Here is a 26,129-nt window from a genome sequence, read left to right as displayed (position 1 = left end):
TTATTTATTTATTTGACCGAGAAAGAGAGATCACAAATAGGCAGAGAGGCAGGCAGAGAGAAAGGGGGGAAGGAGGCTCCCTGCTAAGCAGATCCCAGGGGCTCGATCCCAGGACCCCGAGTTCATGACCTGAGCAGAAGGCAGAGGCTTAGCCCACTGAGCCACCCAGGCGCCCCTCATTTAACTTTTAAAACAAAGGACTCTACCTATACATTAAACATAGCTGAAAAATATTTCAATCCTTAAAGCAAATAATAAAAAATATGTAATTTTTAAAAATTTACTGATTTCTTAGATATAGCCTCCATCACCCCATTTCTCTTATTCAACCTCTCACTCAACATACTATTTTGTATAGACTTAACAGGTGTCGGACAGCTGCAGATAACCTCACCCATCCAGGGACTGTTCAACTCCAAATGAAGATGATTCAAAACAAATAAAAAAATATAAATAAATAAATAAATAATTGTAAAAAAGAAGATTCAACATATTCAGGGCTCTGACTCAGGCCCCTGTTATTTCTGATCTTCTAAATCTCTATCCACTTACCTTTCCCATTTTTCACTCATTCCATTAAAATATTTTAAAAGACCATACTAATTAGACCTACTCATTATATGCAGATTTATGTGCTGCTCAAAAATAAAATGTCCTCATTAATGAATACATGATAATTACAACTTAAGGTAGACTTACTCACCTTTCTCCTCAAGACTGTTACCTTCTCTACCAAAGTAGTACAGAATTATCAAAAAACAGATGATTATTGCAGAGCCTGGACGGCTCAGTCAGGAGAGCATCCGACTCTTTTTTTTTAGTATATGTGCTGCCGAAGCGAGCACGAGCATCCGACTCTTGACCTCAGGGTCATGAGTTGGACCATGCCACACACTGCATATGGAGATTACGTAAAAAATAGATGATTATCTTTCACTGTCATTTGCTTACTGTCTACTACCTTCACAATCACTCCCATTTTCTCTTACAAATTAATAACAAGCTGTTCATCCTCTTTAGGAACTCTAATATGTTAATTTTTCTTCTGTATTCGCACTTTTCTTCTTTCTTTTTTAGGTCCTTTGCTAAGACTTCAAACACGCAAAAATTTTAAGACTTTTAAACTTCAAAATTCTCTATCAGATTAGCAATTTGTCAACATTCCTCCTATAGAAAACTAAGTTCATCTATTTCATCATTATTGTTTCCTCCAAGGGGTCGCTGCAGAATAAAATGTACATCTCATTCATTAAAACTCACCAATTCAAAAAAAAACAAAACAACAAAAACAACAACCTCATCAATTCTTTTGGGGTTTTGTTTTTTACTTTAAGAGACACAGCAGTGCGACAAGCAGCAAATCATACAGTCTACAGGAGTTTAAATGGGGGCGGCATCTGGGTGGCTCAGTCAATTAAACCTCTAACTCTTGATCTCAGCTCAGGTCTTGATAAGGTTCATGAGTTCAAAGCCCTGCACTGAGCTCACACTGGGCAAGGAGCCTACTTTAAAAAAAAAAAAAAAAAAAAAGTGTAGGGGCACCTGGGTGACTCAGGCTGTTAAGCGTCTGCCTTCAGCTTCAGGATCCTGGGATGGAGCCCCACATCAGGCTCTCTGCTCAGTCGGGAGTCTGCTTCTCCCTCTGACCCCACTCCCGTGCTTTCTCTCCCTCTCTCTCTCAAATAAATAAAATCTTTAAAAAAAAAAAAAAGTGTTTAGGGGTTCCTGGGTGGCTCAGTTGGTTAAGTGGCTGCCTTTGGCTCAGGTCATGATCCCAGGGGCCGGGAATCAAGTACCCCATCTGGCTCTTTGCTCAGCAGGGAGCCTGCTTCTCCCTCTGCCTGCCACTACCCCTGCTTGTGCTCTCTCATCCTCTCTCTCTAATAAATAAAATCTTAAAAAAAAATAAATAAAAGGTTATATGGAATATAAAGAAAATGTTACAGTAGTAAATTCATATTTAAGATTAAATTTAGTATTAAATAACAACAAATCCCTCTAAATTAGTCTGAAGGAACTTTCAAGTAACAGAAATAATGTATCTGATTTGATTATCTGGATTATATTTTATTTAATTATACAAGTTAATTTTCAGACTGAAAAATTATTTATTAGTCAATTTCAGAAGAGTCCTAAACTCTTAAGATAAACAAAAAGAAAATATAATGTTCTTTTTTATAATGCACATCTTAAAACTTGTTATTCCAGAAGAGTTCTAATCATTTAGTTATAAAAGAGTGTTGAATACTACATCAAGGGACGCCTGGGAGGCTCAGTCAGTTAAGCTTCTGCCTTCAGCTCAAGTCATGATTCCAGGATCCTGGGATCAAGTCCCCACATGTGGCTCCTTGTTCAGCAGGGAGCCTGCTTCTCCCTCTGCCTGCCACTCCCCCTGTTTGTACTCTCTCTGACAAATAAATAAATAAGTAATCTTCAAAATAAATGAATACTATATCAAATCACTCAAAGAACAGTGCTGAACTAGAAAATTCCAAAGATCTCATCAAAGAGAAGCAGGCAGATCAAAACTTTATCTTTTTAATGTTTTTTAAAATTCATTTTGCAATTACAAATTTGCTTTTCAGTCAAGTATTTAAATGGCTCCAAAATACAAAAATGGATATGAAAGTAATGACATATACATGCAACATTATGCAGCCATTGAAAATATTTATGAAGAGCTTTTTTTTTTTTTTTTTAAAGATTTTATTTATTTGACAGAGAGAGATCACAAGCAGGCAGAGAGGCAGGCAGAGAGAGAGGAGGAAGCAGGCTCCCCGCTGAGCAGAGAGCCCGATGCGGGGCTCGATCCCAGGACCCTGAGATCATGACCTGAGCCGAAGGCAGCGGCTTAACCCACTGAGCCACCCAGGCGCCCCTATGAAGAGCTTTTAACACCATGGGAAGATGTCTGATAATCATGGGAAGATATCTGTTATCATAGTAAGTTAAAAGAGTAAAATCCAAAATTCTATACATAATACAATCACAGCTACATTTAAAAACTATAAGAAAAAAGTATTGGAACAAAGTAAAGCAAAGTAGTAAAGGTGAAAAGTTTGAACAGTAGAAAGAGGTTTTTTTTTTCCATTTTATTGTTTCTATATATTATGAGAACATATTTTAAAATGGAAAAAGTATAACATTAATTTTTTTTAAGTTTTATATAAGGATAATTTCATAAGTTCACTTAGGTTAATACGTCCGTTATGTAGGTATGGTACCATCCTGGTAAACAAAAATCCTACCAGGAGCATATGTGCTGCCGAAGCGAGCACAAAAATCCTACCAAGAGAAAAAAAAAATTAAAGAAGTGATAAGGCTATCATATTAATGTCTTTTAAGAAAGATAAAGAAACATGAAATCTGGTAAAAGTTGGAAGAACCAGACAGATTTTTACCTCAATGCTGATTATTTTCATAGGACTGCTGAATTTTAATAGAAACCATTAAAATCTTCTTCCCTGTCAAAATCACAGAGAAGATAATCACTCCACAAAAAGAATAAAAAACAACGTGATACTGAATTTGTATTTTCCAAATCATATGTGTGAGTAAATCACACAGTAAAGGCTGCCAGCATGATACAGATAGCTTATGTTTAACAAGTGTTCCACAGAGGCAAAACAGAAAAAGAGTGTTGTCTCACTTGCGAAATATGATTGATTGAAGATTCCATCCTTCGCAGCTGGGATGCCTGAATATCCAGCATCTGTAGGACATTGTTGGCCAAGGTATTTATCAGATAGGCAACACTTGCTAAGGACTGGGTGGTGTAGGCTTTGGTTTCTTCTAGAGCTCGCTGCTTATCTGCTGACTAAGGGGGAAAAAAAATCATTAATTTTAAGATAATCCATTCTATCAATCTACTCTACAAAAATACTCACCAAAACCATTGTTTCCAAATCTATACACCCTAGTTAAAAAGGTTCTGAATGTTAATTATCATTATCATGTAAACCCAACAAGTACTGAATGAGTTGACTAACATTTTCATGTTGAATATGTACCTCTTTCTATAGATGCAAATAAAATCCTATACCCATTATTTTAAAAATGAGATCCACTGGATATTTTGAGCAATGGCAGCAGTATATAGCTTCTCAAGATTACTGTTTGGAAAGGTAGCACTGATTTGAATATATAAATTCTGGCATCCATTTTCCTACTTTCCTGAATTTGTTCTTTCCTTCCCCTCTAAGGATGAAATCTGTCTATAATGTAATATCTCATTAAGGTAATAATAATTACAAAACAATTATGATAATGAAAAGTAAAAATAACAAAGTAAACAAAAATGGGTACAATGCTGTAAATAATGAGAAATTAAAATAATTAAAGGGGCGCCAGGGTGGCTCAGTCAGTTGGGCATCCTACTCTTGATTTTGGCTTGGATCATGGTCTCAGGGTCATGGGGTCAAGCCCCACATTGGGCACCATACTCAGTGCACAGTCTGCTTGAGATCCTCTCTCTCCCCACCTCAACCTTCTTCTCCAATGCTAATAAATAAAATAAATTTTTTTTAAATAAAATAATCAAAGAAATCTTTCTTCTCAAGCATTTTAAGTGTCACAACTCTGTAAGACATAAATCACTAAGTATGAAAACAGAGTGCACGGTAAAAAGTGGTTAGTTCATCATTTCCAAGGCCCCAAGGCAAAACAATGGTAAAGATACATATTCTATGCTGCTAAATGCAGGACACCATCTTATTGTGCCAGTTCTGGATAAAGACTGTGGTTCAGTAGAAAGCACACAAGCCTCTGAACCAGAAATCTTTTATCATCATGTAGGCTCTACTATTTACTACAACACATCAGTTTGGACAAGAGTAACAGTTTCTCAATTTCCTCAGTTACAAAGCAGAGGAAATAAACCTCCATATCAACCATTCTAAGTAGTGTGAACACCAAATAAGATAATGAATGTAAAACCACTTTCTAAAACTACAAATCCTTCTACGTAACAACTGTCATTATCTCTTTGAGTGGTCATTAACTGTTCAAAGTCCACCATGTTCCACTCTTCTCTCCTATACAATAAAGGAATCAAAATTAACAACCCCATATATGTTTTTCCAGGGAGAGCAAAATCCTTTTGAAGCAGCAGCAGTCAACAAAACAATCAAATCATACCCAGTTTAACGTGCAAAGAGTTAAGGATAACGATATTAGGTTTTTTTCTTTTCTATTCTTTTCTAATCCGTAGTAATTTCACTCTCTTCAATACTTGAATTAACAACAGAGTTGAAACCAAATTTGGCTGAAGATAAATACTTCTCAGAAAACACGATAAAGACTTCTAGATTCTGGTTGTGCGTTTAAGGAGCTTAGAAGTCACCATTCCATCCTAACAAGTGAAAAGCTCAACACAACGAAAAAAATCAACGACTTTTCTTGAATTCATAGTAAAAGCAGCAAGTCATTAATTCTTTTCAGATATTACTCTAAATCAGAGTATTCACTACAGAGAATAATTCAGAACTGAAACAATTTATTTGACAATATACTTCTTCAAAGGATCAAGAGGACAGATATTTGGGTAGATATAATTATTTCCAATGCACCCTTTTTTATATTCATGGTATCTGAGATTTTCTGAAGAGCAAATATTATCACTTCATGCTCCACTTTTGTTCCTAGTCTATGTGTGAAATCACGGAGCTGATTGATCTGCATCAAAGATATGAAAGACCCTTTTTAAATAGGCTTTGTGTGTATCTACTTTTCTTTGGAAGATTGAGGACCCTGAAATGTAAAATGTGTGAAGAAAACCTAAATAGAGATGCTGTTTGTGGCTGACATAACACTGATATAAATCAACATAAAGTATGTATTCAAGGCATCACTGAAGTAACACAAAGGAACACACTGAATTTTATAAACATATTGCTATAAACATATCAATCTTTAGGGAAAAAAGTTGGCAATCCATTAAAATCCTGATGTATCTTCCTAATGGCAATTATGTCACAAAGTCATGAATATATAGAAGTCCTAAATATCAGCTGATGAGATTGAAACAAACAAACAGAAAACTTCAGATATCAAAGTATAGCTAACTCTTTCCTAAAAGGGTATACATTTATTTTATATCCACGTTTACTAAATAATTTGCCTCAGTAGAAAACCAAAGAAAGCACAACTCTCTGGTCATTATATGAGAAGAACAAGAATGCTTCTTGATTGCTTATAATCTGTCTTTTGACCAGGGAGCACATAGTGGATTTTGAAGTGCTTTATTTGGACTATGTGTGGACTTAATATATTTTATTTAATAAAACTATACAGTTTCTTATGTGTTAAAAGAAAAAAATATTCCTGGAACCCTTGAGAGGAGAGGACACAGGTGATATGATCACTATAGAAATCCAAAAGAACTGAGAAAAAACCTCCTGGACCTAATAAGACATTACAGTAAGATGGCAGGATACAAGGTTAACAGACAAAAGTCAATTGCTTTCCAGCAGTGAACAAGTGGAATTTAACATTAAAAACACAATATAATTTATATTAATAATAAAAAATATAAAACATGTAAGTATATATCTAATAAAATATGTGCAAGACTGGGGCACCTTGGGGCGCCTGGGTGGCTCAGTTGGTTAAGCAACTGCCTTCAGCTCGGTTCATGATCCCGGAGTCCCTGGATCGAGTCTCACATCAGGTTTCCAGCCTGATACTCCCAGGGAGTATGCTTCTCCCTCTGACCTCTCCCCCTCATGCACGCGCGCTCTCTTTCTCTCAAATAAATAAATAAATAAAATCTTTAAAAAAAAAAAAAAAGACTGGGGCACCTGGGTAGCTCAGTTAGTTGTTTGCCTTTGGCTTGGGTCATGGTCCCAGGGTCCTAGGACTGAGGCCCACGCTGGGCTCCTTGTTCATCAGAGAGTTTGCTCCTGCCTCTCCCTCTCCACACCCCCATCATGCTCTTGCGTGCTCTCTCTCTCAATAAATAAAATCTTTAGAAAAAAAATTTTTAAATATGTGCAAGATCTTTATGAGGAACACGGCAAAACTCTGATGAACAGAATCACAGAACTCAGTAAATGGAAAAAGAGTCTATGTATGGGTTGGAAGACTCAATATTGTCAAGCTGTCCATTCTTCCCAAACTGAAACATAGAGTCAATGCAATCCCAACCAAAATACCAGCAAATTATTTTATGTTTATCAACAAACTGATTCTAAAATGTATAAAGGGAGGCAAAAGACAGAATAGGCAATACAATATTAGAGAACAACAAAGTTGGAAGACGAACACTACTCAAGTTCAAGATTTACTCTATAGCTATAGTAATCAAGACAGTATGGTACTGGTGAAAGAATGGACAAAAAAGTTCCACGGAACAAAACAGAGAGGCAAGAAATAGACCCACATAAATATAGCCAATTGATCTTTCACAAAGGAACAAAGGCAATGGAATAGAGCAAAGATAGTCTTTTCAACAAATTGTGCTGGATATCTAAACACAAAAAAAAAAAAAGAGAGAGAGAGAGAGAAAGAAAGAAAAAAAAAGAAAGAAAAGACTCTAGATACAGAGTTTATACTCTTCACAAAAACTAACTCAAAATGGATTACAGACATAAAAGTAAACTGGAAAATCATGAAACTCCTAGAACACAACAAAGGAGAAACTCCTAGAACATAACACCCATATCTGGGTGACCTTGGGTATGGCAGTAACTTTTTAGATACAAAATCAAAGCCATGATCCATGAAAGAAATAATTCATAGGCTAGATTTCATTAAAATTAAAAACTTCTACTCTACAAAAGACAATGTCAAGAGAAATATTCAGGAAAAATAAAACAAGCCACAGACTGGAAGAAAATATCTACAGAAGACACATCTGACAAAGTACTGTTACCCAAAAAATATAAACAACTCTTAAAAATCAACAACAGGAGGGAACCTGGGTGGCTCAGTTGGTTAAGCAACTGCCTTCGGCTCAGGTCATGATCCTGGAGTCCCAGGATCAAGTCCCACATCAGGCCCTCTGCTCATCAGGGAGCTGGCTTCTCCCTCTGCCCCTCGCCCCTTTCATGCTCTCTCTCTCTCAAATAAATAAAATCTTTAAAAAAAAAAAACAACAGGAAAAAAATTTCATTAAAATATGAGCCAAAGACATTCACAAACACCTCATCATAGAAGATATACAGACCGCAAGTAAGCACATGAAAAGATGCTGCATGTCATATGCCAACAGGGAATGCAAAATTGGTACAGCCACTTTGGAAGACAGTTGGTGGTTTCCTACAAAACTAAAGATACTCTTACCAGATGATCCAGTAATCCAGCTCCTTGGTATTTACCCAAAGGAGATGGAAACTTCTGGGTACACAAAACCTATACATGAATATTTACAGTAGCTCTATTCATAACAGCCAAAACTTGGAAACAATCCGAGTCTGTCCTTCAGTAGATTAAATGAGTAAAAACTGTGGTATATCATACAATGGAAAACTACTCAAACTAAAAAGAAATGACTTATCAAGCCATGAAAAGACATGGAGGAACCGTACATGCATATTACTAAATGAAAAAAGATGAATCTGGGGATGCCTGGTGGCTCAGTCGGTTAAGCGGCTGCCTTCGGCTCAGGTCATGATTCCAGGGTCCTGGGATTGAGTCCCACATCAATTGCTCTGCAGGGAGCCTGCTTCTCCCTCTGCCTCTACCTGCCACTCTGCCTGCCTATACTCTATCTAACAAATAAATAAATAAAATCTTAAAAAAAAAAAAGATGAATCTGAAAAGGCTACATACTGTATGATTCCAATAATATGACATTCTAAAAAAGGCAAGACTATGAAGATAGTACAAGATCAGTGGTCTTCAGCGGCTGGTGAGGGGAGGGATGAATAGGTGGAACACAGGAAATTTTTAGAGCAGTGTAAATACTCTGTATGATACTGTAACAGATACGTGTCATTATATATTTGTCAAAATCCACAAAATGTAAAACACAAGTGAACCCTAAAGTAAAGTATGGACTTTGGGTGGGTAATAATGATGTGTCAGCATAGGTTCAACTGAAACAAATGTATCAATCTGGTGGGAGAGGGTGGTATTGAAATCTCTGTAGCTTCCTCTCAATTTTGCTGTGGATCTAAAACTGCTCTAAAAAAATAGTCTTTTTTTTTTAATATTTTATTTATTTATTTGACAGAGAGAGATTACAAGTAGGCAGAGAGGCAGGCAGAAAGAGGAAGGGAAGCAGGCTCCCTGCAGAGCAGAGAGCCCGATGCGGGACTCGATCCCAGGACCCTGAGATCATGACCTGAGCCAAAGGCAGAGGCTTTAACCCATTGAGCCACCCAGGTGCCCCTAAAAAAATAGTCTTAAAAGCAAACATACAAACATACATTCCAGGATTCTGTTATCAGCTACTTTCAAGACAGGCATATCTATGTCAAATTTCACAAATGTTGATGCAAACAAAAGACGTATAAATTGAAACAGATGCTTAACTATAGAGAATGAACTGATGCCTATCTCGTGGAGGCGGGCTGGGGGATGGTGAAATAGGCGAGGGGGATTGAGAGTGCACTTGCGATGAGCACTGAGCAATGTAGAGATAGAATTGCTGAATCCCTACACCTGAAACTAATACAACACTACATGGTAACTATACTAGAATTAAAATTTAAAACTTATTATTTTTTAAAGATTTTATTTATTTATTTGAGAGAGAGAGAAAGCATGAGAGGAGAGAGGTCAGCGGGAGAAGCAGGGAGCCCGATGTGGGACTCGATCCCGGGACTCCAGGATCACGACCTGAGCCAAAGGCAGTCGCTTAACCAACTGAGCCACCCAGGCGCCCCTAAAACTTATTTTTTATGATTTTATTTATTTGAGAGAGAGCAAGCAAGCAAGCAAGCACAGGAGCAGAGGGAGGGGAAGAGGGAGAGGGAGAAAGAGAGAAGCAGATTCCCTGCTGAGTACGGAGCTGGACACAGGGCTTGATTCCAGGACCCTGAGATCATGACCTGAGCTGAAATTAGATGCTTAACTATATGAGCCACCCAGGAGCCCCTAAAATTAAAAATAAACTTTATTTGAAGATGTAAAGATTATACTGTCATTAAACTTACAATATTTACTTAAAATTAGAATTATGCTTATAAATTACACCATAAACTGAAATTTATTTTTAAGAATTTAACAAGGATACCCTATAAAGATAACAAAATTCCAACTCTTGTATTCTAGCTAACGTTTGCCAAAATTTTTCACACTATGCCTAAACAGATTATTCAAACAAGAGCCACAGATTGTAGGATTTTTAATGTATCAGATTGTATCTTTTCAAGAATTATGAGTGATACTAAATCACTCATTCCCAAATGGAAGTTCATGGATATTCTCTTTAATAAATTTTTATAGTGTTTTAATTTTCATAATAATCTATTTACAAAATTTTAAAATTCACACATTAACATTACATAATATAAATTACCAAATAACTAAGAAAAAAAGCAAATTCAGCACTGCTTTGAGATTCAATTATGTTAGGCGCAAGTTATCCTACTATAATTATAAAGCAAATTAATGAGATAAAAGAGGCAAACTTAATATATCCATAATGCACTCACACCAAATGATGACCAAATATACATTACACTTGCTGTACAAATTAAAGTGTTTTGTTTTGTTTTTTTATATTGCTATTTATTTGACAGAGAGAGACACAGTGAGAGAGGGAACATAAGCAGGGGACGTGGGGGAGAGAGAGCAGGCTTCCCGCTGAACAGAGAGCCTGATGCAGGGCTCGATCCCAGGACCCTGGAATCATGACCTGAGCCAAAGGCAGACGCTTACCTCCTGAGCCACCCAAGCGCCCCAAAAGTTTTTTTTATAGAGTCTGCAATTGCTTAAAGAATTTGAAGATTTAATTCATCCCAAGAAACCACCATAGGGCAAGTTCATCATAAGAAACCACCATAGGGCAAGTTCATCACAACCAGTAAACCTACCACCATATTTGGGGCGCCTGAGTGGCTCAGTGGGTTAAGCCTCTGCCTTCGGCTCAGGTCATGATCTCAGGGTCCTGGGATCGAGCCCCGCATCGGGCTTTCTGCTCGGCAGGGAGCCTGCTTCCGCCGCTTTCTCTGCCTGCCTCTCTGCCTACTGGTGATCTCTCTCTCTGTCCAATAAATAAAAAGTAAATCTTAAAAAAAAAAAAAAAGGGGCGCCTGGGTGGCTCAGTGGGTTAAGCCGCTGCCTTCGGCTCAGGTCATGATCTCGGGGTCCTGGGATCGAGCCCCGCATCGGGCTCTCTGCTCAGCGGGGAGGCTGCTTCCTCCTCTCTCTCTGCCTGCCTCTCTGCCTGCTTGTGATCTCTCTCTGTCAAATAAATAAATAAAATCTTAAAAAAAAAAAAACCTACCACCATATTTAAATTTCAAGGACAACAGAGTTTTTGCAAAGTATCACCCAGGACATTACTGTTTCTGACTTATTTTTATTCATTTAGTAGTTGTGTTTGTTTATAAATCTGCTACATATTTATAATTGTTACAAGAGAGCTGTAATTTTAAGTGGTTTATATCTCATTTTATGTTTGATCATTAAATAACATTAGCATAAAAATTAAATGTATTTTTCAAAATGAGTTAACACAAGAAGTCAGATTTCTTTCTTTCCATATAAAAGGGTCTGTCCTTGGGATGCCTAGGTTGATCAGTCAGTTGAGCCTCCAACTCTTGGTTTCCACTGGGGTCATATCTCAGGGTCGTGGAATGGAACCCCTCGCGCTGCACTCTTGTTGTAGGGTCTGCTTGAGAGTCCCTCTCCCTCTTCCCTGGCCTCTCCTCCCTCACCAAGCTCTCTCTCAAATAAATAAATCTTTTTAAAAAGGTGGGGGAGGTCTGTCCATAAACAGACTTGTCCTTTACTCAAGCCTAAGAATTATGATGTCAGGCCGGGGGTGCCTGGGTGGCTCAGTCAGTTAAATGCCCAACTCTTAATTTCAGCTCAGGTCATGAACTCCAGATCCTGAGATGGAGCCCTGTACCAAGCACCACCTCTGGGCGTGGAGCCAGCTTAGAATTTTCTCTCCCTCTTCCTCTGTTCCTCCCACAGCTTGTGCTCTCTATCACTAAAATGGGTAAAATCTTAAAAAAAAAAAAAAAAAAAAAAAAACTATGTCAATTCATATGTAAATGTAAAAAAAAGATGCAAATACAGTCCTGTAAACATTAAGGCAATAGCTCCAGAACACATGCAGAGTAAGGGAGATAAATACTTTTTTCTTGGTCCCACAGAGTAAGATTACATTCAATGAAGTAGAAATAATTCATTAATCTGTGATACTCATTCTTACACAAAATTCACAGACAAGTTAGCAACTATTTTCATTAATAGAAGAGGCAAAAATCTTGGGGCACCTGGGTGTCTCAGTCAGGAGGGTGTGCAGCTTCTGGTCCCTGCTCAGCTCATGATCTCATGGGCTCGTAAGACTGAGCCCACTGTCGGGCTCTGCACTCCACAGGGAGTCTGCTTGAAGAGTCTCTCCCTCTGGCCCTCCCCGCAACTCAGGCTCTCCTGCTTTCACACGCTCTCTTTATCTCTCTCTCAAATAAATAAATAAGTAAATATTTAAATAGAAGAGGCAAAAATCTGGTTCTCATAAACTGTGAAACAAAAATAACAAAAACTGACCTATAGAAGTAAATGCTGAGTATGAATGCTACAATGAAGGAGAGCTGTGTGGCCACTGTTGACCAAAAAAAAAAAAAAAAAAGTTCAATGCAACATATTTACCCTATATATAAGACACTCTGCTCAGAGCTGAGGAATTTTAAAACATTGTATCTGCTCTCAAGGATCTATTATGGGAGAAAATTCACACGAATTAAACAAGATGAGTAAAAACAAAAAAGTACAGTGAAATAAGAATATATGCTAGGGGCACCTGGGTGGCTCAGTCGTTAAGCATCAGCCTTCAGTTCAGGTCATGATCCCAGGGTCCTGAGATCGAGCCCCACACGGGGCTCCCTGATCCAAGGGAAGCCTGCTTCTCCCTCTCCCACTCCCTCTGCTTATGTTCCCTCTCTTGCTGTCTCTCTCCCTGTCAAATAAATAAAAATCTTTAAAAAAAAATTCAACTTGCTTTAAGAAAAAAGGAGACTATGATAGGTGCTATGAGGAAAATGGCAGGTTGAAAACAATGTCAATTATGTCAAATGCCTAGACAGATTTTTAACCAAGAAAAAAAAACTGGATTAATATAAATACACAGCTGATTCAGAAAAATAATCCCCACAGATTACCTGTATTATATGTATATTTTTAATAAGGTAAACCATCTGAAGCCAAATCTTAAGTAAGTGTGTAAAAAGAACTCTATTTCCTATTAATCTTCAAATACCAATGTCAGGAAACTTTCACATCTTTATTACTTTGCACTAAGAATCAAAACTGGCTCACAATGGGGACATGAGTTAATTTTTTTCATGGGATAAACACCCATATATCTACAACTCTCTATATGAACAACCATCTATATTTTTTCTTTTTAATCTGTAAAAAGCTTATTCTGTCTTGGCTTCTAAATCATGAGATTATAACAATGGAATCAGAACTTATTCAGAAACCCATAATTTTTACTTAGCCATTAATTCTACCGCAACCTATTTCCAGCGGGCATATTTGAGAGTGAAGCCATACTCACCATCTTCTCTATCAGATCCTCCATCACTCAATTTGAATATTAAGAATATTCATTTTCAAATACATAGCTACTCCTCAATCCCATCAATATAGTAATTCTAGAACCACTTTAGTACATGATCAACTAACAGTAAGCTGACACACCTGAGCCTGACACTATGAACCAATATTCTCCGCCTTCATCAGGTCATAACTTACCCTAAAAACATACCTCTATTCCAATGGTCTAAGCGTATATAAATTCCATTACACTTGTAGTTCTAAATCTATCTTAGAAAAATAATCAAATATGAAAGAAGGCACAGACAAGGGTGTTCACTGACACAGTGAATGGCAAAAGAGAAAAAACACAAGACTGATAAACAATACATTTATATAGTACATTCATATAGTAATGAAAATAATGCTATGTATTACTGAAATGGAAATACACCTACAAAATAATTAAGTGCAAAAGGGCTGGTTACAAAGCAACTTGAACATAATCATCCTACTTCTGTAGGTGCCTATGTGTAAGTAAATATGAGCATAAGAAAAAAGTCAGAAAAAAATAAGCCCCACAATGTTATTGTAAGTTTTCTCTGAATATTGACAATACAATTTATTTAGGTCTTTTAATAAAGATTTTTAATATGGTCCAATTTTTTTTTTTTTTTTTTACTTCAGGGAAGTATTACTTGCCTTTTCAGAAAAAAATAAAGCTATTAGTTTTTTTTAAACTGTAACACATGCATTAATATAAAAGTATAGAAAATTAAGAGTTCTGTCCTAGTCAATGCTAAGGAAAATTTTTAAGGCATACAAGGTTCCAGAACAATTTTTTTTTAAAGATTTTATTTATTTATTTGACAGAGAGAGATCACAAGTAGGCAGAGAGGCAGGCAGAGAGAGAGGAAGGGAAGCAGGCTCCCTGCTGAGCAGAGAGCCCGATGCGGGGCTCGATCCCAGGACCCCGGGATCATGACCTGAGCCGAAGGCAGCGGCTTAACCCACTGAGCCACCCAGGCGCCCCCAGAACAATTTTTTAAAATGTTTCTGAAATGTATTTTACATCTGTATGCTTACTAAAACAGTTATTTTGGGCTCAAAGGTTTTTTCTTGGTATTTCTATATTCAAAATGAAGTTTTAAGGGACGGAGGTTGCTACACATCTACACTATGGATAAATCAAGCCAAGGATATTAAGGTTTTATAAGAACCTAGTATAAGAAGAGCTGATACTCTAAGTTTGAGATTTCTGTGCTCGCTTCAGCAGCATATCTACTAAGTTTGAGACCCCCCCCCAATAAAATGTTCAATATAGATTGGAATAAATGTAGATAGATACTATTTCAGTAAAACTGAAAAATTTCTACTTTATCTTTAACCTAGAAGCCTATTAATGACAAAAGAAGAAAAAATATTTTATTTCATGTAAAAGAAAGTCAACAGCAATTTAATAGAGGTTGTTTTGCAGTTCCTAAGCAGCAAGGTCTGATAAGTAAATACTTGTGACGTACAACTTTTGCTATAAATTTAACTATTGACTATATTATGGTTATAGGTCATGCACTAAAGGCAGTATGACACTTCAACCCAGCTATTTAATATTCCTATTTAAATGAGATTAAGTTACTGAAAAAAAAATCACTTAGATAAGAAAAAAATTATCATAGGTTTATAGAAAAACATAATGTATGTTCTGGTAAATACTAATAGTCCCATGAAGACAGATTCTTACACAGAATCGCAACCTTCCTGGCAGGTCCATATTATGCTGTGATTAAACCTTCCAACCTTGCTATCTCTTTACTTCCCTTCATGATACCAATTACTTTCTACACGGAGATGTTCCCAAAAATTCTGTCTTCAAACTACTTTTCTTGCTGTACTTTCATTCCTTAAAGAGAAACTTCATTCCTTCCTCAGCTATCAGTTCCAAGCACAAATTTTAAAATCTATTTACAGCTAAAGTAAGCTGTAAACATCTCTCCCAAACCCATATTTTTGTTTACATGGCATTTCATCTTGCATATTGTAAAAGCCCAAGGTACCGCTAACTCATCACCTTCCCCAAAACCTCTTCTTCCTGATTCTGTTCACAACATCATTACTCCAACATCTACTTTCCAACTCTCTATATCCTACACCTTAACAGCCGCCAAGATACTTATATTCTAACTGTGCCTTACATTCTTGCAATTCTACTGCCTACATTCTACTCCAGGCCCTCCTTATATCTTGCTAGTACTACTTATACTAGTTCCCGGGTCAGCTGTGGTATCTTACAATCTGAAGGTTGTCCTGAACATTCATCTTCCTAAATCAGTTCCAAAGCCCCTACAGCTATCTCCTATGTACTTCTATATAAACCCCTCTACTATCACTTCTAGTCTCCCTTAATATGGCCTAGAATTTATCTCCCATTCAACCCTCCTAGGACCTTAGATTACAGTTTAATGAGATTTATGGTTCTCAAAACACAGATCGTGATTTCTTACCTTTGTTGTGCCTTTCCTTATTTACTTCATCGGTAACCCATCAACTTCACCAACCTACCCCTGCCTCTTCAAGGAAACCATCCCTCATTGTGATACTCATCATTTTTGAGAATTCCCACAGCATTTTATCAGATTTACAGCATGTATCTTATAATAATGTGCATGTTTCATTGACACAAACTCCCACACTGATAAGCCTTTGAGAGTAAGTACTATGCGTTACAAATCTTCATATCTCATTACACACAGAAGTTACATATTATTTATTGAACTGTATCTACCTTAAGGTTCCAGAGAATCATGGTTACTTCTATCACCCAATGGAAGTGGAGGTGGAATAAGAGAAGAAGTGATATAAGGGTTATTTCCTGGATTTCCGGAAGGTTTAGCACCATCCAGGCTATTCATGGTTATTGTATACCCCTAAGAAGAAAATTTAAATCTACTTCTTTTTTCTTTTTTAAAGACTTGATTTATTTATTTGACAGACAGAGAGAGATCACAAGTATACAGAGAGGTGAGCAGTGGGAGAGGGAGAAGCAGCCTCCCTGCTGAGCAGAGAGCCCAATGCGGAGCTCGATCCCAGGACCCTGGGACCATGAACCGAGCCGAAAGCAGAGGCTTAACCCACTGAGCCACCCAGGCGCCCCTAAACTTACTTCTTAATTTGGTGTTCTGTGATTAGTACCCGGAGATAAAAAGAATAAGAACTTTATACCCTCTAGAGGAGCTCAAAACTGTACTATCATTACCACTAGGTTCCTACCATTATTTACCTTTCCTTTCTACTTCTACTAAATAAAATCACAGATTTGGCAGATATATAAGTGTATAGATAATGGGGAGGAGCAGGAAGAGAATGACAATATTTAGGGAGCATGAGTGCAAACATGCAGGAGAGAATTCTTCTCTACAGATAACACCCTTGAGATCCATTGTCTGTTTCCTTCTCTTCCCAAGTACTGAATCTCTTGTCTAGTCCAGTCCAGTATATTACACTACCTAGAAAATATATAATTATTTTTGTTCTGACTATAACTATGACCAGATTAGGTAAAGTATAGATGCTTAGTTCTCAGTAAATGTTATCCCATCTAAAGAACTAATAAACAATTCCTTCCAGACCCTCCATGATTTAATTCTATCAGTTTGTTTCAGTAAACTCTTATTCACTGAACACATATTACATGACACAAATCCTACTATGCAGTAGGATATCAGAATGAATCCATGTTCTCTGCACTCAAGAATTTTTCAGTCTTGGGGCACCCAGGTGGCTCAGTCAGTTACACATCTGACACTTGGTTTCAACTCAGGTCAGGATCTCAGGGTCATGGGATTGAGCCCCATGACAGGCTCCACACTCAGCATGGAGTCTGCTTGTCCCTCTCCCTCTGCTCTTCCCCCTACTTACTCTCGCTTTCTCTCTCTCTCCCTTCCCCCCAAATAAAATCTTTTTTAAAAGTTTTCATCCCAATACAGAGAAAGGCAAACAGAAAACATCAATGCAAAATGTTCAAGAATATGAATGAGATCCAAGTAGGACCACTATCTTAGATGATCATCCAGATAGAGTCTCAAGAATGGAGTTAGTACTGCCAAGCAGGGGTGAGAGAAGTTATTCCAAGCAGAAGAAACAGCCTGAACAAGGACAAAGAGGCATGAAAAAGATTCCTTGGTTCAGAAAACATGTATTTCAGTATTATTAACCTATCATTAGTTTACTATCACTTCTGCATTAAGACTGAAATGTGCTGGAATTTAAGACTGAAATGTCCTGGTATTTCCTTCTCATCAACCTGTTAAGAAATTAAAATATCACACATGTGGGGACACCTGGGTGGCTCAGTCAAACATCAACTCTTGATTCCAGCTCAGGTCATGATCTCCCAAGTCATGGGATCCAGCCCTGTGTCAGGCTCTCACAAGTGCATAGTCTACTTCTCTCCCTCTTCTCGTGCTCACTCTCTCTTAAAATAAATAAATAAAATTTTTAAAAAATATATCACATATGTAATTAATCTAGTTAGGTCATGGCAGAGTCACGGCATCTGTGTCAATAATGGGGCTAAGAGGAGTATTCTTAGAATATCTATTTACTGAGCTTTCAATTCTGTATACCAACAAATCTCATAACTAAACCAAATTTGAAAGACCCCCATCACTAAATTTCATGGAAATTCCAATAATAACATCTAAAATATAGGACAATCATTACATACAAATGGAAATTTTTTCCAAAGGACCATGCAGAGCATTAGAAATATACACTTATTATGCTTTAGAATCATTCAACTATTAATTTTTATGATATGAAAGAATATATTCATGCCTTGCTTTCAGATTCCTGGATGGAGAAAACAGCCTTAAAAAAAAAAAAAAAAGCACAGCATTCAAATTAGAATGAGTCATACATTTCATGATGAAAAACAGTAAAATATAATTAGATAAACATGGACAATTTACCAAAAAAAGAACACAAGACAGATGTGAACATGGGAAAATAATTCAGCTACACAAATGATGGGGGGAAGGAAGAATGACAAATCAAAGTACCATTTTTATCAAGTAATTAACAAGAAAAAAAGTTTTAAAAAACATACCGACAACTGTTTTAAATCTGCTTTGTGATTATCTTGTTTTGGCAGATGAAGAAAGAGAACTCATAACAAGGATGCCAAATACTCTTAAGAAAGCTAATTACTGAACTTGTTAGTATATACTTATGATCAAATGTGCTGAATTCTTATGATGTTATATTTTCCTAAATTCTTAGGGTAGCACTAAAAAATAAGCCTCTAGTTAGAAAAAAACAAAAAAAGGGGAACAACCCATATATGCAAAAATAAATTAAGCAAACCTATTATGCATCATTAAAAATGTCAATGTTTATGTAATATTTATACTTGTTACTGCATTGTTACATATTATTCATTATATCTTCTTTAATCATAGAAAAAAATCCATAAATGACTACAAAGAAAACAGAGCATTATGTAAAAACCTAGCATAGGGCTAGAATGGGGAAAAGGGAAAATTTACATCATTTAAATTGTACGGTAATGGAAGAATAACTTTTTCCTTTTGAAACATACACTAAGCAAACAGAGATTTTAAAAGGTGACAAATGAAATTAAAAGCATAGGCAACAAAAGATAAAGCAGATAAATGGACTTCATCAAAATTAAAAAGTTTTGTGCAAAGGACCCTATCAAGACACCTCACCGAATGGGCGAAAATATCTGCAAATCATAGATTTGATAAGGGATCAACAGCCAGAATATATAAAGAACTCCTGGGAGCCTGGGTGGCTCAGTTGGCTAAGCAACTGCCTTCGACTCAGGCTATGATCCCAGAGTCCCAGTATCCAGTCCCACATCGGGCTCCCTGCTCAGCCGGGAGTCTGCTTCTCCCTCCGACCCTCCCCTGTCTTGTGTTCTCCCCCTCTCCTCAAATAATAAAACCTTTAAAAAAATAAACTCCTACAACTCAACAAAAAACAAGCAACCCAATGAAAAAATGAGTAAAAACACTTGATAGAGATTTCTCCAAAAACATACAAATGGACAAAAAGTACATAAAAACATGCTCAACATCACATCATTAGAAAAATGCAAATCAAAACCACCTGATACTACTCCATACACATTTAAAATGGCTATTACTTAAAAAAAATTAACAGACAATAACAAATGATGGCAGGGAATCAAAGAAACTGAAACCCCATCCTCTGCTGGTAGAAATGTAAAATGGTACAGAAACAAAAAACAAATTAATTAATTAAAGTGGTGTGGAAACTGCTGAAAACAGTTTGGCAGTTTCTCAGAGTTAAACACAGAATTACTACATGATCCTGAAATCCCGCTTCTAGTATATACCCAAAAGATTTGAAGCAGGTATTGAAAAGGATACTTGTACACCATTGTCCATAGCAGCATTATTTACAATAGTGAAAAGACAGAAACAACCTAATGTCCCGCAGATGAATGGATAAATAAAATCTGATGGATACAAACAATGGGATATAATTAAACCTAAAAAGAAATGAAATTCTGGTACATGATACCAGATGAACCTTGTAAATACAACACTAAGTGAAATAAACAAGATATGAAAGACCAATGCTATGATTCCACTTATATAAAGTACCTAGAACAGGCATATTCATCCACATAAATTATAGTAGAGGTACCAGGGACTAAGGAGAGAGGAGAGTGGGGAACTATTGTTTAATGGGTACAGAGTTTCTGTTTGGGATAATGAAAAAGTTCTGGAGATGGAAAATGGTAACAGTTGTACAATACTGCAACTGTACTTAATGACACTGATATGCACACTTAAAAATGGTTAAAATGGTTAATTGTATGATATGTGTATTTATCACAATAAAAACCACTAAACAAAAAGATGATAGAATGATAATCTCTTAAGGGTACTATATATGTATTTTTAAACACATATCCTTTAGGTTATGATAAGGGGATCAACTAAGAATGAAGTTTGTGAATTCATGGTCTATCATTTGGTTTTACCAATTTTTGAAAACTTTGAAATTGGAACCTTCAGAGTCATTTTCAGACCTCTGGATCAATGCCACTCCAAAGTATAATCTAATATGTACTAAGGTCTTTCATTAGGTACAGGGAAAGGGTGTTTAGTAACAATGAACTCACCAGCATGAACACACTTCCCATATCAACAAAGACTGACTTCTATTTCTGATAATAAAATCAGCAAAAACTACTTTAACTTCCTAGTGAAGCTTTACCGTTATGGTGTTAGGACTGTACTTAGCCACAATACATCAAGAAAATGCTGAAGTAGACAGAAATGGCTTACTACACATGTACACATGTCATCTATAAGAAAGAACTCAAATCAAAATTGACACAAGCCTCTGCTATCTCAAAAGCTAGGAATTTTACAATAACGTGTAAGATCTCACCTCCACGATTACTAGTTACCATTAGTCTCTTTTCTAAGGATATAAGGCTAAATATCCTTAATTCTGTCCCCACTTATGCATTACTAGAATCATGTTGAATCTGAGTTGTCTCTAGTAAAGTCAAAAGGAAGTGGAAACCTATTTGGGACAGATTTCAAGAAATTTAGAAGAAAATGGAAAATATGCAGTGTTTAAAAGCATGGAAATGCAGAGCACTCCTGTATCCCCAACAATGGCTAGAAACTGTGCAATACGAAGTAGTTGCCAAAAAACTAGTTAAACAAAATGAGAAAATGAATGAGGTGTAGAGTACAAAGAGAAGAGATGCCTGGGAACTATCCTTCAGAACCCAAGCTTCAGAAACTAGATAATGAGAAAGTAAAGACTCTAAATGACGCATGAGGTAGAACATTGGAGCCTGCAAAGTCATAGAAACCATGAGGGGAAACTATTTCAAGAAGGAAGACAAGGTCAATGCTACTGAGAAATCAAGAAAGATGAGGTCAGAAAAGCACCCAGTGAATGGCTGTAGCAATATGGAATCACTTGATGAATTTGAAAAAAAAAAGACATTTTGTTTAATAGTACTGTCGAAACCAGATCAGAATGAGTGTTAAGAATAAAGGAAGCAGGACCCCTGTGTGGCTCAGTTGGTCAAGGCACTGGGATCGAGCTCCTTGCTCAGCAGCGAGACTGCTTCTCCCTCTCCCTCAGCCTGCCGCTCCCCCTGCTTGTGCTCTCTCTGGCAAATAAATAAATAAAATTTTAAAAAAAGAATAAAGGAAGCACAGGTAGATAAGTCTTAGAACAATGTCTGTTCATATAGGGAATTAAAGAAGGGGGACCACAGCTAGAAGAGAATATAGGGTTGAAAAAATAGTTGAAGATGGGAGATGATAGAGCATGTTTCCATGCTATATAAAAGTTCCAATGGGACAGGAGCAGTTGAAGAGGCAAGACAGTTAAAGTAAAATATTTGAGGAAGAGCTCAAATGGAGCAATTGGTCTTTGAGAGAAGGAGGACAGTTATTTCAACAGAAGAGATAAAGGAGAAAGTTGCTGCAGGTGTAAAGTTTACAGATTTTTAAGGTGGAAAGATGGAGGAGATTTAGTATAGTGGTTTTAATCTCTGAAGTATGAGGCTGGGTAATCAGGAAGATAGGCTTTGGATATAAGAAGAGACAGATGAGGGCGCCTGGGTGGCTCAGTGGGTTAAGCCGCTGCCTTCGGCTCAGGTCATGATCTCAGGGTCCTGGGATTGAGTCCCACATCGGGCTCTCTGCTCAGCAGGGAGCCTGCTTCCTCCTCTCTCTCTCTCTCTGCCTGCCTCTCCATCTACTTGTGATCTCTCTGTGTCAAATAAATGAATAAAATCTTAAAAAAAAGAAGAAGAAGAAGAAGAGACAAATGAGGATATGACAGAATTATCACAGAAAATTATCGCAGGAAAATTAAATGAGATTGTGCATGTAAGAATTTTAGCACAGAGCTTGGCACAATGGAAAAGCTCAAAAAATGACAGTCCCTTTTATGTTATCTGATCTTTAGATGGACAAAGTCTGCTAAATATAAAGAAAGCAATGGTCAAAAAGACAATCATGATCTCCAAAAGTATTACATCACAAAATGTTTTAAATTACAAAATGAAGTTTCAAAGTGGAAATAAACTGCAAATTGAAACAATGAGACACCACTACACACCTATTAGAATGGCTAAAATACCAAACACTAACACCACCAAATGCTGAAGAGGATGTGGGACAAGAACTGTCTTCTAGTGCTGGTGAATGGAAGGCGGTTTGGCAGTTGCTTACAAAACTAAACATACTTTTACTATGTGATGCAGTAACCATGCTCCTTGGTATTTACCCAGATGAGCTGAAAACAGGTTTATACAAAAACCTGCACAAGGATGTTTTGGCAATTATAATAAATTGGAAGCAGCAAAAATGCCCTATAATAGGTGAATGCAGGGGCGCCTGGGTGGCTCAGCGGGTTAAGCCTCTGCCTTTGGCTCAGGTCATGATCCCAGGATCCTGGGATCGAGCCCCGCATCGGGCTCGCTGCTCAGCGGTGAGCCTGCTTCCTCCTCTCTCTCTGTCTGTCTCTTTGCCTACTTGTGATCTCTGTCAAATAAATAAAATCTTAAAAAAAAAAAGGTGAATGCAGATAAACAAATTGTGGTATATCGTACAATGGAATACTATTCAGCAATACAAAGAAATGAGCTATTAAACCATAAAAAGGCATGGAGGAACCCTAAATGTACATTGCTCAGTGAAAGAAACCAATCTGAAAAGGCTCCGTGCTATATGATTCTAGCTATATGACATTCTAGAAGAAGTAAAACCATGGAGACAGTAAAAAGATCAGTGATTGTTAGGCGTTTGTGGGGAAGGAAGGAGGGTTCAACAGGTAGAGCACAGGGAAATTTAGGGCAGTGACACTGTTCTTTATGAAACTGTGATTTGTGAAAACCCACAGAACATGTAACAGCAATCATGAACCCTAATGGACTTTAGTGAACAACAATTACAGACATTGCCTCATCAGTTTTAACACATGTACCACACTAATGCCAGATGTTAATAATAGGGGCAGCTGGGGGAAGGTGGGGCAGGATTAGGGGTATATGAGAATAATCTACACTTTCATTTTTCAGTAAACCTAAGACTGGTCTAAAAAACAAAGTCTACTTAAAAAAAAACCTACAACCAATAAAGACATAAAACCATTTAGAAAAACACAAACGTAGAGAAAGGAATAGATCAGAAAATTCATGAAAAAATTAAAATAAGTCAAAAACAAGAAAAAAATGTTTAACCTCACTAGCACAGCTCAGCTTCATGCTTAAAGCCTGGAATCAAACATATTTGGGCTCCACCATTTACCAGCGATGTTAATCATAAGCAAGGTTTTAAACTTTTCCAAGCATCTGTTTCTCAAAGTGTAGTCTACTGACGAGCAGCAACAGCATCGTATGGAACCCACTTATGAGAAATGCAGAACCCTGGACCAAACCCTAGAATCTCTGACGTAGAATCTGTTTTAACAAGATGCCTAGGTGATTCATATGCACTAAGTCTCAATTTTCTCACTTCTATAATGAACATGAGATTAGTATTTATCTCAGAAGACTTAAAATTAAATAAGGTGAAACACAAAAATACTTCCCAACCACCAAAAACTTGATAATATTTGCTATTACTATATCAGCAACTGAAGCAAAGTAAATTAAAAGATACACATTTCTTTGTAACTTTTAACTAGCAAAAAGGGGCGCCTGCGTGGCTTAGTGGGTTAAACATCTGCCTGAATTCAACTCAGGTCATGATCTCATGGGATGGAGCCCCGCATCGGGCTCCCTGCTCAGTGGCGAGTCTACTTCTCCCACTCCCTGCCCCTCCTCCTGCTTGTGCTCTCTCTTAAATAAATAAATAAATAAATAAATAAATAAATAAAATCTTTAAAATAATAATAATAATAAATAAATGAGCAGATTTCGAAAACAACAATCAAGTCTGGTGAAGGTAAAGCAATACAGATAATCATCCACACAATGGTTAAAATGTATCTGAGGTATAATCTTTCTGGAAAGCAATTTGGCAGTATATACCAAATATCTTTAAAATGTTCATACTCAGGGAGCCCAGGTAGCTCAGTGGGTTAAGCCTCTGCCTTCGGCTCAGGTCATGATCCCAGGGTTCTGGGATCGAGCCCCGCATCGGGCTCTCTGCTCAGTGGGGAGCCTGCTTCTCCCTCTCTCTCTGCCTGCCTCTCTGCCTACTTGTGATCTCTGTCAAATAAATAAATAAAATCTTAAAAATAAATAAATAAACAAATAAAATGTTCATGCTCTTTGTTCAACTTTTGGGAAACTGATAAAGAGTCAAAGAGAAATGCGGACAAAAACTCTGCTCACAGATTTTCTCTGCACAGCTATCTATAATAGCGGGTGTAATATAATGAACTCCACAGGGTAGAAGCACGAACTAAATCTTTCCTCCTACCCATGCTATGTGGGGGTCTCCTCTCCTAGATTATGTCACCAGCTAATTTTGTCGCTTTTCTAGTAATTTCCAGGTATCAAAATAGTTTCATTTTCAAACATTAAAAAGACCATTTCAACCTAAATCAGAACTTTAATTTTCATTTGAATTCAACTCAGGCCTAAACTGAAAACTGCACAAACCTGAATGAGAGAGCAATGTGTGTTCTTTCATGATTCCTCTACCTTGCCCCTGCACTCCTCAGTCTTCCTCCCCATGTCACAACACTGCTTACAGTTCACTTCTCCAGAATCAGGAGCAGCAAGGTAGAAGAAAGCACTATGAGCAATGAAAGTACAAGTGCAAGGATTTACATGACTGTTTGGCAGCAATCTGATGTGACTTCGCTTAGAAGGCACAAATCACATAGCCTCTTTCCATTAGTGCTAACTCCCCAGAGCAGTCCGTTTTCTTAGGCAAGAGTCTTATAGCTCTGTGACCTTCCTTCTGCTCTGTCTACTTATTTTGTCCAGGGGGAGAAAAGTCAGCATTTTTACCCCTCAAAAGTTCTAGAAGTACTAGGTCTTTCCATTACAGCCTCCTTACTTGCTCTACTTCAGGCTGGATCTAACCTTCAGACTTTTCTCAGGGAAGTCAGGCAACAATTTCATGCCCAATCCCATGCTATGCTCAATTCAACTAGGGTCAGGATCTACCCAAAACGCTCTCCCTGTACTTCAAACCTCAAGCACTTCTACAAATTAGCAAGCCTCAAGCTGGGGGTGAAATCTCAGTCCTTTAACAGGCAACCCAATGGCTATGACTGATTTTCATAAAATTCTCTTAACTTATTTGAAGATGAAGGAGAAGCACAACATTTCTACACCCTCTTTAAAAAAAAAAAAAAATCTTCATTCGGGGTTGCTGGGATGACCTAGTTGGTTGAGCGACCAAATCTTGATTTTCAGTTCAGGTCATAACTTCAGGGTCAGGGGATGAAGCCCCACCATGGGCTCCACACTCAGCAAGGAGTCAGCT

General features: G+C 37.3%; 1 protein-coding gene across 6 annotated transcripts in view; it reads right to left on the bottom strand.

Annotated features, from left to right (window-relative positions):
• LOC111159996 (abl interactor 2) overlaps positions 1 to 26,129 on the bottom strand; it is a 112,024-nt gene that overhangs the window by 42,478 nt on the left and 43,417 nt on the right. For all 6 annotated transcript variants that reach the window (XM_022523097.1, XM_022522856.1, XM_022522776.1 and 3 more), the window contains exon 2: positions 3,650 to 3,817. In XM_022523097.1, coding sequence (XP_022378805.1) covers positions 3,650 to 3,817 — 168 coding nt within the window. The remainder of the gene's footprint in view (positions 1 to 3,649; positions 3,818 to 26,129) is intronic.

This window comes from Enhydra lutris, unplaced genomic scaffold, assembly GCF_002288905.1.
Source record: "Enhydra lutris kenyoni isolate GAN:26980312 unplaced genomic scaffold, ASM228890v2 scaffoldscaffold1, whole genome shotgun sequence".
In the NCBI taxonomy this organism is placed as follows: domain Eukaryota; kingdom Metazoa; phylum Chordata; class Mammalia; order Carnivora; family Mustelidae; genus Enhydra; species Enhydra lutris.
This window is presented reverse-complemented; position numbering and strand designations above follow the sequence as displayed.